A 16327-nucleotide genomic window follows, 5' to 3' on the forward strand; every position below is an offset into this window, starting at 1 on the left:
TTAAATACAACAGGACAGCAGTCTACGATAGTGAACAACAAGCAGAATATCTAATCTCAGAATTCTTATGATTGCAAAAACTGTCATTATGAATTCCTTAGTGAAGGGGAATATATTACAAAAACCAATTTCACCAACGACTTGGACTGGATTCAAACCTGCAAAGTGGAACAATCTCTTCCTCAATATCGCGAGTCCAAAGGGTCCACTCCATTTGAAGAACTGTGCTGGGATGAACATCATGTGCTCTCCTTATTGTGTCCGGACTGGCTTCTGATAGCCCAATGTACTTGGTTTTTCCCTCTTCCACCAGTTTTTTAAGTTCACTCATCTATATTCAAGGATTGGAATCACTTTACTGTTTCCTCTATGGGTACTGACGTGTCCACTCGATCGATGCTGATAATACAGATCAATGTAATCCACACCAAGGCGCTTCAAGCTGCCCTCACAACATGAACGAACATACTCAGGGGTACCTTTTCACTGTCATACGAGGTTCCGCTTTCATGATACCAAACATAGTCGCTATCTGAACTCTCTCTCTTGGTAACTGCTTCAAAGCCCGAGAGGTATAAACCTTTTGACGTTAACAATATGAAGCTTTTGCATAAATTATGTTACGGCCTCAATTTACTCGTAGCCATGAAAAAGATATCAGTAAAAACATGCCTCGTAATATTCATTTTGAATCTTTTATGAATAAGAGCGTCCAAGTTTTAAAGCATAATATGAATCATCAACTTGATAACTCACAAGCATAGACATTTACCTTTCCAACAAGAATTTCATTAGCATTGGCTCCAGTCCATATACATCTCCTGTGCCAAAAAAAGTGATTCCCTTTTCGAATGCATCCTTCAATATTCAGATCCTCATTAGAGAGAGGAGAATTGTTAACTCAGTTAGACATTTTTCATCTTTAAAAATAAATCTCAATTATATAAAACATAAAAACAATTATAGATGCTCTTTAAAAATCAAATATAAACAAAAATAATTAAAAAAACAACCACTATTAAAAAAAAATACTAAAAACAAAGAAATCAGAGAAAGAGAAATTAATTTGAATAAAAATTAAGAAATTATTTTAAAAAGACACATTTAACAAAAACCATGATTTTTTTAAAGGAAATTGTTTATTTTTTTTTAAAAAAAGAATAAGAAGAGAAAGAGTCCAAGCTAACCACTGACTTATTTAGAAACGGTCTACATGAATTTAAAAAAAAACTCAATTTAGGTGAATGACAAATATTTTCTAAAAAAAAGTTTTAGATTCTAAACAAAAAAATATGGTTTATATTTTTTAACTAAAAAACTCATTTATAACCCAATTATAACCCTAAACATCTTGAAAAAAACCCATAAATAGACTTAAAAAAAAAACACAAAAAATCAACTGAAACAAAAACTCTTTTATGTTAAAGATCTAATTTTAATTCAAGGTAAAAATACATTTAAATTAAACTCTCATTAAATAAAACATTTTGACATTAATATCAATTATTAATAATAGTTAGAATCGATGACAACTTTGATTCTTTCTCTACTATTAATAATGTTTTTTGACTTTGATGCTCCATCTTTTAATAAATTTAATTCAATTATATATATATATATATATATATATATATATATATATATATATATATAAAGTAATCATACAAAGTAAAAATTTAAAGACCAAAATAAAAAAATAATTTTAAATAATAAATTCATAGTAAAATGTAAGGAAGCGAACAGTGTACATGTGCACAATGTTTATATCACGTCGTTTAAAGTTTTTGTAATAGTAAGCTTGTGGCTGATACAGTTTCTCATCCTCCATACTGGTTCTATATGCTTACACATCGACTACTGTAGTTGCAACACCAGAACAACCTTCAAAGACATTCAGCAGCTTTTATAAATTTTCCAGGAAGTTGTCTACACAAAGGTACCAGAAATGCTGTTGTTAGGTTGTCCAAGATTTGTACAGGAAGTTGTTTACACTAGGGTATAGCACTACATTATTTTGGTACTTTTTCACCATGATAAAACTTGTCCATGATGGAATTTATTTAACAAGCCGAAATAAAACCTAGCAACAACCCTTTGCTCTCACGTACATATCAAGTTCAGACTTGGCTCTTTTTAGGTTGTGGTGTGTCAGCGAACTTCCATGTAAGTTGATACTGGGGAGATCTTACTCCAGCCACTTCATTGATGGGAACAGCATCGGAGATTTCCTTTAAATCTTCTTTTGTCAGCTTAACTTGCAACGATCCAACATTGTCGTACAGATTTTTAATCTTGGTGGTTCCTAGAGAATATTTGAAGAAAAGATTAGCAATCTACAATTTGTGGGATTTGATACCTTAATCAAAATTTTGGAGCTTGAATCAGAGAACTAAACAAAATAAACAAAAGCCGACTCACCAGGGATAGGCACCACATCATCCCCTTGATTGATAACCCAAGCAAGGGCAAGCTGAGCAGGAGTACAACCATGCTTTGCAGCCAGTTTTTCTATTCGAGAATAAAACACCTTGTTCTTCTCGATATTTTCTTCTGAGAACCTTGGATGTGATTTCTAAAACAACGCAAGAAGGCCACATGTTACCAGGCATGTTAATTCAAATAAGCAAAAAGACAGAAATATTAGCACAAAATTAAATTGGGTTAATGATGTTCAAGTTTCCGTAGTTTTCTTTAAGCACAAAAGGAAGTATTAAAAGATTGAATTGCAGTAACTTGATACGGTTTTCTTTTTATCTCATTATGCGAGGGTGTGTGTGGAGCTTCATACCAGTACAGTGTCCGAAGGCAAACTTTCCAGGACTGCTCTGCCACCAAAAAAACCACGACCGATAGGGCTATATGGAACTACTGCAATTCCAAGTTCCCTGCACAAGTTAAACAACTAAAAGGTTAAAAAGGCAACAAATGTAAAAACAAAAATTTAAATTTTACAAATGAATCGAAGAAAAAGATTAGTAACTTAATTAGTGAAGACTTTGATAAGAAGTTTTAAATTAGAGAAAGTGTCCATTATAAATGATCAACTTGAAATGAAAATCCCATTGATATGGATACCTGCAAAGTGGGATTATTTCTTCTTCAATGTCACGAGACCAAAGTGACCATTCCATTTGTACTGCACTAATGGGATGGACTGCATGTGCCCTCTTTATTGTGTCGGGACTTGCTTCGGATAATCCAATATACTTAACTTTTCCCTCTTCCACTAACTTCTTAAGCTCTCCCATCTGCCAACTCAAAGTAATTGGATTAGAAATTAAATAGTGCACGCAGTTAGTTTGAACTATTCCGTAGTGAAAGAAAGGAAAAGAACATACAGTTTCCTCTATTGGAACGGAAGTGTCAGTACGGTGCTGATAGTAGAGATCAATGTACTCCAGATCAAGACGCTTCAGGCTAGCATCGCAACATGCACGGATGTATTCAGGACTGCCATTGATTGCACGATTTTTAAAATCAGAACCGTTTGGAACAATGCCAAATTTTGTAGCCAACTGGATCTTTTCTCTAGGCAAATGCTTCAATGCCTGCAAAATGCAAGTCTTGGCGATAAATAAACAAAGAAAAATACCACCTGATGCTATATCAGAAATTCCTCTTATCCCAACAGCTCTTTTAGGGGAGGAGAGACACATGCCATTTGAAACAAAGGCTCATTGGCCACCTGTTCATTACATATATTAGGCATGATCTTCATATGTTAATTGCTCGCTTCAGCGACATATTTTTTGTTTTGGGAGTCCATTGTTGGACATGCTAGCTTCTCATTTACAAACACTGTTTCAATTGTTCAAATGGTGATGACCGTATACCCTTTTAATCTTTAAGCTTTTCAAGCCATGACCACTCCTTTGCAGGGAATTACTTAACCGGTGATTTGATGAGTGGGGAAAACCTTTTATTGCAAGAAGATAAAAGCACTTCAGTACCCCTGAGTTTGAGAAACTCGAGCATGTCCAAGAATTGATGAAATGATAGTGACACATAGCCCTACAAATGCAATATATTTACGGCCTTCAACAACTAGAACATTTATGAGAAATAATAGCATGAAAAGAAAGTCATATCCATCTAAAGAATTGCATCAGTTCCACGACAATATGACATATATATAGAAAAACAGAAAGGGACTAGCTTCATCAGGAGAGTCCATATATTTTCAATTCTGATGCTGAGGCAAATATAAGGAAAGAAATAAGGTCCAATTGAAGATGGAACTCTGCAGGCAAGAATTTCACTATCTTCAAAACTATAGACCAACCAACTAGTTTGTGATTGCGGCTTGGTTGTTATTATTATTATAAAAAACTAGATACCATATTATACTGGCCAATTCTTTTACATGAGAGCATATTATGGAAGAACCTTAGAAAAAACATTTCGAAACTTACCTTCCCGACCAAGATTTCATTAGTGTGAGGTCCATAAACATCTGCTGTATCAAAAAAAGTAATCCCCTTGCTATAAGCTTCCTTGATGATTGAAATGACAACCTCTTCAGGGAGGGGGGCATTGTACATTCCAGAAAGCCCCATGCATCCAAAGCCCAACTTTGAGACCTAAAAGTCGAAAAATATCACGCAGAAAAATCAAGAGACAATAACACCTTTCCTTTTTTAGCACATACAAAATTTTATCTCCCTACAAAAGGGTTTCTTTTATAGCAACCAATCATTCTCTCATTTTTGCAACATTTCAATCAAGAATCTCTGAGGCCTTGAGGCTATGAATATGATAAGGGTTATGCCTCGAGTCCTTGAATCCCAAATCTGATCCCTAATTTGGCCCTATTTTGTTTTCATCAATATATCAAATCCATAAATGATCTGCTGATAGAATGGTGGGTTAAGAAGAGTACACATGCAAATGATGCTTTTAAGTTTACCAATTGATCAGTGCACTGATTCATAATGATTTTTGCCCATAGTCTTAATCTTCATTATTACTCATTAGCTCAAACTATAACTATTAATTAATCATAAGTATTAAAAACAAACAAGTATTTAATTAATCACAAAGGAGAGGAATATCATATTTCATACAAGGCCATGTAAGTCTTAAAAATTGTACTTTTACAAGACATCTATCTAAAAGAGAAACGGATATTCATAGAGAGAGAGATGAAATGGGGTTTTACCTCTAATCCTTGGTTACCCAGTTTCACTCTAGGAATGATAACTTTCTGCTTCTCGGCCATCGTTTTCAATTCTCCTTCTGTGTTGTTGCTATGGAAGTGAGGCAGTAACGGCAGAGAGAGTAGGAGAGTGAGTGTGTTTAGAGCTCTCGCCAACTCTTTATGTAATTGGGCCGTGGCAAGGTAGATCACTAGATTGCTAGTAGCTGCTGTCAGTTGACTACAAAAGGCAAATACTGACGTATGATCTTATCTATGGATATCAACTGACGCATGATCATATGTCACATTTTGGACAACATTTTATATTAAGTAAAAATCGCTACTATGAAATTATCTATTTATCCTTAAATGGAGAAAAAAATGTATTAAAAGTGAGGGTGCTTTGATCTTTTACGCTTGTTAATTTGTTGTTAGTTATTAAGAGATTATTTGGTGTGTCTATTTTTTTTTTCTTTAAAAAAATAATATTATTTTATTTTTAGAGTCAACAAAATATATTGAGATTTTTTTAATTTTTTATAAATTTTTAAATAATAAAAATATTTCTTTATTCCAAGTTTAAAAAATTATTAAGATGTTGGATAAGGATATTTTTAGTTTTTTCATTAATCATGTACAATTAAAATTAAAATATGTTTTTGACCTTGCAAAAAATAAAAAAATAAGGTTTGTATTTAAAGGTGTTTTTGTATTTTCACACTAATTTTTAGAGTTATTATTAGGGTTATAAGAGATATTTTGGTATTTTTTACATTATCTTTTTAATTTTTAAATAAAAAAGCTGGTGGTGCGTGCTCAACAAACATTAGTGAGTAAGTGGCGTATGTGCTATTCAGATAACGCGTGTAACGTCATATGATGACCAAACCTGACCTTTCATTATCTCTATGGATGTGCCACCATATCTTCTTCCATATGGTGCAACGTGCGATGATGTATGGTAGTCGGATTATCATCAAAGATTATTTTTTTTCTCTCTTTTGCCGGTAAAGTGCACAATTATCCTCTTTTGATTTTTCAATTTACTCTCGTTCTTTTGATTTATTTTATTTTTTATTAAAGTTATTTTTCATTTCAATTTAACCCTTCAATTAAAAATTTTTGTTTGCCCTGATTAATTTTTTTTTCACCCTTATTTTTTTATATCTTTTTGTATGATTGATTTTTTTTCATTGTTTCTTTTTTCTATATTTGATTTGTTTAGGATTCATCTTCTTGTGATCTTATAGTTTTGCATTAGTTTTTTAAAATATTAATTTTTGTAATTTTCTTTAATTTCTTTTCTATGAATTTATCTCGGTCTCATTATCTAGGTCTTGGGTTTTGCATGCCTTTTTATAATATAAGTTTTTTTTTATAATTGTTTTGTTTGTGTTTGATTTTTCAAGATATTATTCTAATTCATCTATATTTTTTTTGTTTTATACAAATAAACTTTATTTTTCAAAATAAAAAATATTTTTTTTAAAAAAATAATATTTCTTATACGTTCGGCTTTGCATAAATATTTTTTAGGGTATGAGTTTATTCAACCAGTTTCATTTGTATTTATCTTTGAGGTTACATGGTTTTTACGATGTGAATTTATTTTCTATTAATTTAAATAAACAAATTCAGTGAATATAGTCGGACAAACATCTCATTTTGTGTGATTGAATATCTTGATCTACATTCATCTCTTATTTTCTTTTATTTCTCTTTTGGTTATTGCTTACAATTTTTTTCTGTTTATTTATATAGATGATTATCGATTTATTTAATTAGATATTTATATAGACTTTTCAATTTATACTTTAACTTTTTTTATGTGAAAAAACACATCAAAATACCTTACATACCTGATATATTTTGGAAAAATATGTATAACTCGCAGTAGAGTACATGTTAGATAGCTAGTGCTTTTATATATTTTTAAGGAATTTTTTCTTTGTAATTTTTTCAAATAATATTCTACAGTGGTGTTTGAAAGTAAGGTAATAATTATTTTTCAAAATATTTTTTATTTAAAAATGAATTTAAACTATTTTTTTATTTTAAAAAATTATTTTTAACATAGTATATGAAAACAATTCAAAAACTTAAAACATAATCAATTTTAAACAAAATAATTTAAATTTTCATAAAATATTGTTTGCAATGTAATGTCAATTGGCGTAGCCAATGTTTTTTCTTTTCTTTTTAGCAAGTTGTGGTACGAACCCCAGCCTTGTGAAATAGTTAATTCATCGAAAATGTTAAGTTGTCAATTATAAATCAATTTACAATAATAATTTAATATATATGTGTATGAAGAATGAAAATCAAATAATTAGCACAAAAGTACGTGATATATAAAATAAATAATAAATTAAAGTGAAAATACTTTAACCATTTAAAACTAAATTACTTGATTTAATAATTGAGACTGTGTTATGCTGCAAAATTTTAATCTAAGAACAAATACTTGAAGGAATAATAAAAAAAGAAGAATCAAAGAGCTGGGAAATTTAACGAGAGAGTCCATTTCTTTCCTCATAAACTTGTTGCGGGCTAATTTTATTAAGATACAGTCAGGATTAGGGGTGTTCACGATTCGGTTTAGACTCAAAAAATCAACCGAACTGAATTTTAGTATTTTTGGTGAATATCAACTGGACCGGACCGGAAACCGGTTCAAACCGAACCGGTCCAGTTAAATCTGGTTTTTTTTGGAAAAAACCGGGAAACCTAATCCCTTAATATATAGGGTTTTTTTTTTTGTTTTTTTCGGTTCGGTTTGAACTGATTTTTTTGGAATAAATGCTACTGCCCATCAAAGGAGGTAGCTCAGATGGCTGCACTAGATGGGCTGGAAGATTCTCAAATCCGTGTTTTTAGCTTGCCCATCCGACCGTCTTTTGCCTTGCAGTTCTTTCGAAGGTGCACAATTGTGATCGCACATTTGCATTCACACATGCTCTACTACGATGATTTGCTCAACTGACTACTTCTTTTGTTTCTTGTTATGTAGGATGAGTTAAGAGAAGAGCTTGAACTGGATCCTGATTTGCCTGCAGTTTTACTAATGGGAGGTGGTGAAGGTATGGGGCCTGTTAAGAAAACAACATTTATCTTGCTGTTAACAAACCTAATCTGGTAAAGATGAAGATGAAGATTGAATAGACTTAGAATAAACTTTCAAACCCACTAAACAAAGAATCAAAGATGAAGATGAAATTTACCTTGCTGTCGTTGCTAAAATGAAGACGCCTGAAAGATGGAGATGGTTTATGGGAAAGATGAAGATGGAGACGATTTCTGGGAAAGATGAAGATGGAATAGACTCAGAATATGCTTTCAAACCCACGAAACAAAGAATCAAATAAGATGGAATTTACCTTGTTGTCGTTGCTTCTTAAATGAAGAAGGTTTCTAGGAAAGGAAGATTGAAGATTGAGAATTTTCTGTTGGAAGTGGGAAGGAAGGAGACGGCTCTATGAGAACTGAGATGAGAATGAGATGTTAGGGTTAGGGAGGGAGGCCGATTAGGTTAACTTAACTATTTATACTGCCTTTTTTTTAATTGTTCAATGGGTCCGGTTCGGTTTGGCCCGGTTTCTGGGTCAAAACCGAAACCGAACCGGACCTGTTAACATTTATGGTTTTTTAAATCGGTTTAATCGGTTTTTAATTTCGGTTCGGTTTTTTCGGTTAATTTTTCTTCCATTTTATCGGTTTTCTCGGTTAATCGGTTATTTTGAACACCCCTAGTCAGGATTATCCTAGATAGCAAGAGCACCATTGTCTTATAGAGACTTACAAGCTTTTTGGCCCGCTCGACGGTTGGTTCATTTGTTTTTTCAACCTAAAAAAAATGTTAAGACATTTGGAGGTCAAGAATTTAATGCATATTAATCAAAATATTTTTAAAATATTTACATGATAATATATTGGATTATATTTTTTTAATAAAAATATTAAAAGGATGATAAATTGAATTTATACAAATTAATAATAGTTAACTTGTAAAACTCGTGATACAAAGTGTGAGATTATTATAAAACTATGTAACCTATATTGAAATAAATTAAAAAACCTAATGATAATGAATCAAATATCAAAGAATGAAATCATGAAAAGTAAATTAAAAAAAAGAATTCCTAGTAAACTTATAATGGTGATCAGCAAAACGCCGCCGATCGAGCTAATTTTTTTCAAACATCAAAAGAACAAAGTTAAGGCAGTGTTAGGATTTCTAAAACAATAAAAGAAATTCAAGACTGAGGTTATTGATTTGATTGAATTTAACAAATCTAGTTAATTTAAACATAAAAATACAACTTTAATTTAATAACATTAAACACTAAACAAACTCAAGTAGGTCTTATAAATCTATGAATTTTTTTTTTAAATCATAATTCATGAAATCTTACATTCAAGTTTAATAAAAAATCTAATTACCAACTAGTTTAATATTAAAAAATAAAATAAAAAATTCAATCTATAATGCTTGTAAATGCATTTTCGTATATATTATCGGCAACTCAAATAAGAGTTATTATCCTTTCTTAAGGCAAAGAAAGAAGACTTGAATGGATCATGATAAAAACGAAGTCCATCAATGGTTTCATCTCCTAGCTTGACTGAGCTAGAAAATAAAGCTGAAATATTTGAAAGCATAAAAACCCATGTGTGGCTCCTCCTCGATCGAGGTATCATACGCCCTGTTGGTATGGTGTTGAATTTGAATGGTAGATGCCCATTATTGACCTAAAGTCAGATTGATAGCCATTGATACTCTCTTTAATTAGCACAGGAGGCACGCTTTAGATTCAAGCTCAATCACAAGTTGTTAATTTTATATGTATTTGGACCGTAAAGTAAATACAGGTAACACCTTTATCACAAGTAAATTAATAGTTTAACTGATAATAATCGTAGTAAATAATTAATTAGAAAAAAAATATGATAGTAAATAATCTTGTATTAATGGGTTTTTTCTTGTGATTTGGCTCTTAAAAGTAAAAATTTATTCTGAATCACAGTAATATATCCACGATTAAAAAAAAAAAAAACATAAAAGCTTACCTTCATAGATAGTTTACAATGCAAGGCTCAATAAGAAGATGGAAAACAAGGAGTCCATCTTCTTATTGGAATGTCTTCTTCTCCTCTGCCATTTTTTTTTAGCTGTAGTGTTCTTTTGCGAAACGTTTCATGTCAGTGGAGGTGGTGGGGTGAGTTGGGATGGAGCTCAGGGGACCATTTTGGGTATACAAAACTCAAAACGACATCATGGCTGGTGGTTTGGTCTCAACTTTGTAGAAAGGATTGACTGATATTTGACTATGGAAGGTCAAAGACAAAAGAAAAACAATAGCATTTGCACCACCCGGGAATCGAACCCGGGTCTGTACCGTGGCAGGGTACTATTCTACCACTAGACCACTGGTGCCTTGTTGAAATACCGGCGAAGTAATTATAAATGTATTATTTAATAAAATACTTGGCTCATATTAAAATTCTAGGATAGTTTCCTAAAATGTGTTAGATTAATTTATGAAACCATTTGTTTTTGTGCATGAAAAACTTTGTTTGGATACATTTCAAAAATATATTTGATTTTAAAAATATTAAATTTATATTTTTTTAATATTTTTTATGTTTTGACATGCTAATATAAAAATACAATATTATTTTAATATATTTTCAAACAAAAAATATTTTTAAAAATTAGTATGCATTGCAATATCAAACATACACTTAATTTCATTTAGTGAAATTGTAGAAGATTAGTAAGTGTTTATTCTTTCATTAAATCTAAATCAATGAATTCAAATTGAATGATCATTATTTAGTATATGATATAAATGAAAACAATTTAACTAATTAATATTTTGTTTCTCTTACTTAATTTAAATAATTGAATTTAAAATTAATGATAAAAATTAGGATATAAATTTTTATTTTCTTAGCCATATTGTTAGTTACGTTGTGGTAAGTTTGTTGCCATTTATATGTAAACTAATTATTTAACCCGTGTTTTGCTACGGGCTGATTATTTTTTTTTTCAATAAAAAAATGGATATGCAGGCATTTGCAACACATTGTTTTTGCATAAATAGTATTAAGAATAAGTTAAAAACTTATGTATGCATTTAATTAAATAAATCGAGAACTATCTATATTAATAAATAAATAAATCATTAATAATAAATAAATACGTATTTGGAAAAGTCAAGAGATGGATGCAAATCAAGATATTTGATCTTGTAACACAGTCTATTCACCTCGTTATGTTCAATAACTCTATTTATTAAAATTAATTGTTTTTTATTTAATAGAATAATAATAAAAATAGATACACATACAAAATTAATTGAATAAAATTAAAGGAAAAACAATATTTCGCAAGGTTGCACTTATTACAAATACTATCCAAAAATAAATATTTTTTATCTTTTAAAATAAATTTCAATTATATAAAACATAAAAAAAATTATAGATGAATTAGAATAATCTCTTTAAAAATTAAATATATATATATATATATATATATATGAATAATTAAAAAACAATTACTATTAAAAAAAACTAAATACTAAAAACAAAGAAATGAGAGAAAGGGGAATTAATTTCAATATAAATTAAGAAATTATATAAAAAAACACATTTAACAAAAACCATGATTTTTTTAAAAGGAATTTTTTTTTAAAAAAAGAGAAAGAGTACATGTTAGCGTTTGGTTTATTTAGAAAAGACTTGCGTGAATGCTTTTTTTTTTTAAAAAAAAAACTCAATTTAGATGGACGATAAATATTTTCTAAAAAAAAATTTATAAACAATGTATTATTTGATATTTCTTAGATTCTGGCCACTATAGTGGGCAGAAAAATAGGATCTATATTAGTTTTTACCAAAAAACTCATTTTCAACTTAATTTTGACTCTAAACACCTTGAAAAACCTATAAATAGGCTTAAAAAACCAAAAAAATAACATGAAAACCTGAAAATTAACTAAAACAAAAACTCCTCTTGAGTTTAGATCGAGTTTTTGAGGGTATTTCAAGGTGAAAAAACATTTAAGTTGAACTCCCTCATCAAATGAAATATTTTGACACCAAAATCAATCATTTTGATGATCAAAATTAATATCAATTTTCTTTTTCTTTTTCTATCTCTAAAAACCAGCATCCTCTCTCTCCTCTCTCAAAATATGAATTAAAACGTAAGAAAAATAAATTTTATACCAAAATTTAATTGAAAAACTATTTTGGAATTAAATAAATATAATTTGTAAAGTTTGAAAATTGAACTTCATGTTTTGTAATCACTTTGAAGCATCACTCATTTGTAGTATTTTTTTCACTTTGATCCTTCATCTTCCAATTTTGTTTTTAATCAACAAATTTAATTTAATTGTTCTTTAATTGTGCCAAAAAAAGATGTAATTGTACAAAATAAAAGTTTAAGGATAAAAATGAAAAATAATTTTAAAGAGTAAGTTCATAATAAAATATGAAAATGGAAACGGTGTGCGTGTGCACAATATTTATACCACAACATTTAGAGTCTGTGTAATAGTACTAGAACATTTGAGCAACCTCTATCATATATGACATAGAGATTCAAGTTTCTCATCCTCCATACTCCATACTGGTTCTACAATATGTTTACTACATCGACTCTTGTAGCTGCTACACCAGAGCAACCTTCAAAGACTTTCAGCAGCTTTTAATTATAAATTTTCCAGGAAGTTGTCTACACAAAGGTACCAGAAATGCTGTTTTTAGGTTGTCCAAGATTTGCACAAGAAGTTGTTTAGGGTATGGGACTACATTATTTTTGTTGCTTTTTCACCATGATAAAACTTGTCCAAGATGGAATTTATTTAACAAGCCGAAATAAAACCTAGCAGCAACCCTTTGCTCTCACGTACATATCAAGTTCAGACTTGGCTACTTTTAGGTTGTGGTGTGTCAGCGAACTTCCATGTAAATTGGAACAGCGCATTTCTTACTCCAGCCACTTCATTGATGGGAACAGCATCGGAGATTTCCTTTAAATCTTCTTTTGTCAGCTTAACTTGCAATGATCCAATATTGTCATACAGATTTTTAATCTTAGTGGTTCCTAGAGATATTTGAAGAAAAGATTAGCAATCTACAATTTATGGAATTTGATACCTTAATCAAAATTTTGTAGCTTTAATCAGAGAACTAAACATAAACAAACAAAAGCCGACTCACCAGGGATAGGCACCACATCATCCCCTTGATTGAGAACCCAAGCAAGGGCAAGCTGAGCAGGAGTACAGCCATGCTTTGCAGCCAGTTTTTCTATTCGAGTATAAAACACCTTGTTCTTCTCGATATTTTCTTCCGTGAACCTCGGATAAATTTTCTAAAACAACGCCAACAGGCCACAAGTTACCAAGCATGTTAGGTCAAATAAGCAACGACACAAAAGTATGAGCACAAAAATAAATTGGGTTAATGGTGTTCAAGTTTCAGTTGTTTTCTTAAAGCACGAAGGGCAGTATTTAAAGATTGAATTGCAGCAACTAGATACGGTTTTCTTTTTATCTCATTACGTGACGTGTGCATGGAGCTTCATACCAGCACAGACTCCGAAGGCAAACTTTCCACGACTGCTCTGCCACCAAAAAAACCGCGACCGATAGGGCTATATGGAACTACTGCAATTCCAAGTTCCCTGCACAAGTTAAACAACTAATGTAAAAACATTTCTTCTTCAATTTAAATTTAAATTTTACAAATGAATCGAAGAAAAAGAATAATAACTTAATTCGTGAAGACCTTGATAAGAAGTTTTAAATTACAGAAAGTGTCCGTTATATATGATCAGCTTGAAATGAAAATCCCATTGATATGGATACCTGCAAAGTGGGATTATTTCTTCTTCAATGTCACGAGACCAAAGTGACCATTCCATTTGTACTGCACTAATGGGATGGACTGCATGTGCCCTCTTTATTGTGTCGGGACTTGCTTCGGATAATCCAATATACTTAACTTTTCCCTCTTCCACTAACTTCTTAAGCTCTCCCATCTGCCAACTCAAAGTAATTGGATTAGAAATTAAATAGTGCACGCAGTTAGTTTGAACTGTTACGTAGTGAAAGAAAGGAAAAGAACATACAGTTTCCTCTATTGGAACGGAAGTGTCGACACGGTGCTGATAGTAGAGATCAATGTACTCCAGATCAAGACGCTTCAGGCTAGCATCGCAACATGCACGGATGTATTCAGGACTGCCATTGATTGCAGGATTCTTGATATCAGAACTGTTTCGAACAACGCCAAATTTTGTAGCCAACTGGATCTTTTCTCTAGGCAAATGCTTCAATGCCTGCACAATGCAAGTCTTGGCGATAAATAAACAAAGAAAAATACCACCTGATGCTATATCAGAAATTCCTCTTATCCCAACAGCTCTTTTAGGGGAGGAGAGACACATGCCATTTGAAACAAAGGCTCATTGGCCACCTGTTCATTACATTTATGAGGCATGATCTTCATATGTTAATTGCTCGCTTCAGCGACATATTTTTTGTTTTGGGCGTCCATTGTTGGACATGCTAGCTTCTCATTTACAAACACTGTTTCAATTCTTCAAATGGTGATGACCGTATACCCTTTTAATCTTTAAGCTTTTCAAGCCATGACCACTCCTTTGCAGGGAATTACTTAACCGGTGATTTGATGAGTGGGGAAAACCTTTTATTGCAAGAAGATAAAAGCACTTCAGTACCCCTGAGTTTGAGAAACTCGAGCATGTCCAAGAATTGATGAAATGATAGTGACACATAGCCCTACAAATGCAATATATTTACGGCCTTCAACAACTAGAACATTTATGAGAAATAATAGCATGAAAAGAAAGTCATATCCATCTACAGAATTGCATCAGTTCCATGCCAAAACGACATATAAATAGAAAAACAGAAAGGGACTAGCTTCATTAGGAGAGTCCATATATTTTCAATTCTGATGCTGAGGCAAATATAAGGAAAGAAATAAGGTCCAATTGAAGATGGAACTCTGCAGGCAAGAATTTCACTATCTTCAAAACTATATACCAGCCAACTAGTTTGTGATTGCGGCTTGGTTGTTATTATTATTATAATAAACTAGATACCATATTATACTGGACAATTCTTTTACATGAGAGCACATTATGCAAGAACCTTAGAAAAAACATTTCGAAACTTACCTTCCCAACCAAGATTTCATTAGTGTGAGGTCCATAAACATCTGCTGTATCAAAAAAAGTAATCCCCTTGCTATAAGCTTCCTTGATGATTGAAATACCAACCTCTTCAGGGAGCGGGGCATTGTACATTCCAGAAAGCCCCATGCATCCAAAGCCCAACTTTGAGACCTAAAAGTCGAAAAATATCACGCAGAAAAATCAAGAGACAATAACACCTTTCCTTTCTTAGCACATACAAAATTTTATCTCCCTACAAAAGGGTTTCTTTTATAGTAACCAATCATTCTCCCATTTTTGCAACATTTCACTCAAGAATCTCTGAGGCGTTGAGGCTATGAATATGATAAGTCATAAAAATTGTACTTTTAGAAGACATCTATCTGATAGAGAAAATTATATTCATAGAGAGAAAGATTGAAAGGTGAAAAGGGGTTTTACCTCTAATCCTTGGTTACCCAGTTTCACTCTTGGAATGATAACTTTCTGCTCCTCGGCCATCGTTTTCAATTGTTCTCCTTTTGTGTTGTTGCGGCAGAGAGAGCAGGGGAGTGAGTGTGTCAAGAGCTCTCGCCAACTGTTTATGTAATAGAGCCGTGGCAAGGTAGATTTTATCTAATAAATAAATTTTATCTAATAGCTGCTGTCAGTTGACTACAAAAGGCAAATACTGACGCATGATCTTATGTATGGATATCAACTGACGCATGATCATATGTCACTGGAGAAGACAGCAATCAATTCTCCTTTCCATTTTGGATAACAATAGTTACATGAACTGCGTGATATTGCGAGTTTTTTTTTTTTCATAGAAAATATCAAAAGAAAAAAAAGTTAAGAATTAAAAGTGTTAGGTTTTTCTGTGAAGCTATACTCAAGTGTCTTGGGTTTGACTGCAATGTCTGATTCAAGAGTAATATTTATAATATTAATAATAACATTAAACTTGTATGATCCAAATTTAAGTGGATATGACT

The 16327-nt window shown here is 31.5% G+C and overlaps 2 protein-coding genes, 1 long non-coding RNA gene and 1 other non-coding gene across 7 annotated transcripts; all 4 read right to left on the reverse strand.

Moving 5' to 3' along the window:
* Positions 1-1878: 1878 nt before the first annotated feature.
* On the reverse strand, positions 1879-5405 carry LOC133670277 (perakine reductase-like). Of its 2 annotated transcripts, XM_062090809.1 has the most exons (7): positions 5159-5396; positions 4413-4580; positions 3339-3548; positions 3076-3248; positions 2789-2885; positions 2419-2572; positions 1879-2302 (listed from the first exon to the last, which is right to left on the reverse strand). In XM_062090809.1, exons 1-7 carry the CDS (start codon positions 5216-5218, stop codon positions 2118-2120), a joined length of 1047 nt encoding a protein of 348 aa, XP_061946793.1. In that variant the 5' UTR covers positions 5219-5396; the 3' UTR covers positions 1879-2117. The 2 variants fall into 2 exon arrangements, with proteins under 2 accessions (XP_061946793.1, XP_061946792.1); XM_062090808.1 differs by having other exon boundaries at positions 3076-3548; positions 5159-5405.
* A 2231-nt stretch (positions 5406-7636) lies between these two features.
* Positions 7637-8656, reverse strand: LOC133670279 (uncharacterized). Its single transcript, XR_009834027.1, has 3 exons — positions 8515-8656; positions 8359-8434; positions 7637-8226 (listed from the first exon to the last, which is right to left on the reverse strand). It is a non-coding gene; the product is annotated as an uncharacterized LOC133670279 (long non-coding RNA).
* A 1844-nt stretch (positions 8657-10500) lies between these two features.
* On the reverse strand, positions 10501-10571 carry TRNAG-GCC (transfer RNA glycine (anticodon GCC)). The gene has a single exon. It is a non-coding gene; the product is annotated as a tRNA-Gly (tRNA).
* A 2065-nt stretch (positions 10572-12636) lies between these two features.
* On the reverse strand, positions 12637-15949 carry LOC133669621 (probable aldo-keto reductase 1). 3 transcript variants are annotated; one of them, XM_062089828.1, is made up of 7 exons: positions 15792-15949; positions 15456-15521; positions 14280-14489; positions 14017-14189; positions 13736-13832; positions 13367-13520; positions 12637-13250 (listed from the first exon to the last, which is right to left on the reverse strand). In XM_062089828.1, the coding sequence occupies exons 1-7, from the start codon at positions 15849-15851 to the stop codon at positions 13066-13068; spliced, it is 945 nt and encodes a 314-aa protein (XP_061945812.1). In that variant the 5' UTR covers positions 15852-15949; the 3' UTR covers positions 12637-13065. The 3 variants fall into 3 exon arrangements, with proteins under 3 accessions (XP_061945812.1, XP_061945811.1, XP_061945810.1); XM_062089827.1 differs by having other exon boundaries at positions 15354-15521; XM_062089826.1 differs by having other exon boundaries at positions 14017-14489; positions 15354-15521.
* Between the last annotated feature and the right edge of the window lie 378 nt (positions 15950-16327).

This window comes from Populus nigra, chromosome 12 (assembly GCF_951802175.1).
Source record: "Populus nigra chromosome 12, ddPopNigr1.1, whole genome shotgun sequence".
Taxonomy (NCBI): domain Eukaryota; kingdom Viridiplantae; phylum Streptophyta; class Magnoliopsida; order Malpighiales; family Salicaceae; genus Populus; species Populus nigra.

What these genes read in the sequence shown, in the direction of transcription:
- LOC133669621 (XM_062089826.1), bottom strand. Translation starts at nt 15,851, where the DNA reads ATGGCCGAGGAGCAGAAAGTTATCATTCCAAGAGTGAAACTGGGTAAC. An exon ending in TGGGTAACCAAGGATTAGAG is followed by an intron (nt 15,522 to 15,791) that starts GTAAAACCCCTT and finishes TTCGACTTTTAG; the next exon opens with GTCTCAAAGTTGGGCTTTGG. An exon ending in GAAATAATCCCACTTTGCAG is followed by an intron (nt 13,833 to 14,016) that starts GTATCCATATCA and finishes TAACTTGTGCAG; the next exon opens with GGAACTTGGAATTGCAGTAG.
- LOC133670277 (XM_062090808.1), bottom strand. Translation starts at nt 5,218, where the DNA reads ATGGCCGAGAAGCAGAAAGTTATCATTCCTAGAGTGAAACTGGGTAAC. An exon ending in GAAATAATCCCACTTTGCAG is followed by an intron (nt 2,886 to 3,075) that starts GTATCCATATCA and finishes TAACTTGTGCAG; the next exon opens with GGAACTTGGAATTGCAGTAG. An exon ending in TGCCTTCGGACACTGTACTG is followed by an intron (nt 2,573 to 2,788) that starts GTATGAAGCTCC and finishes GCGTTGTTTTAG; the next exon opens with AAATCACATCCAAGGTTCTC.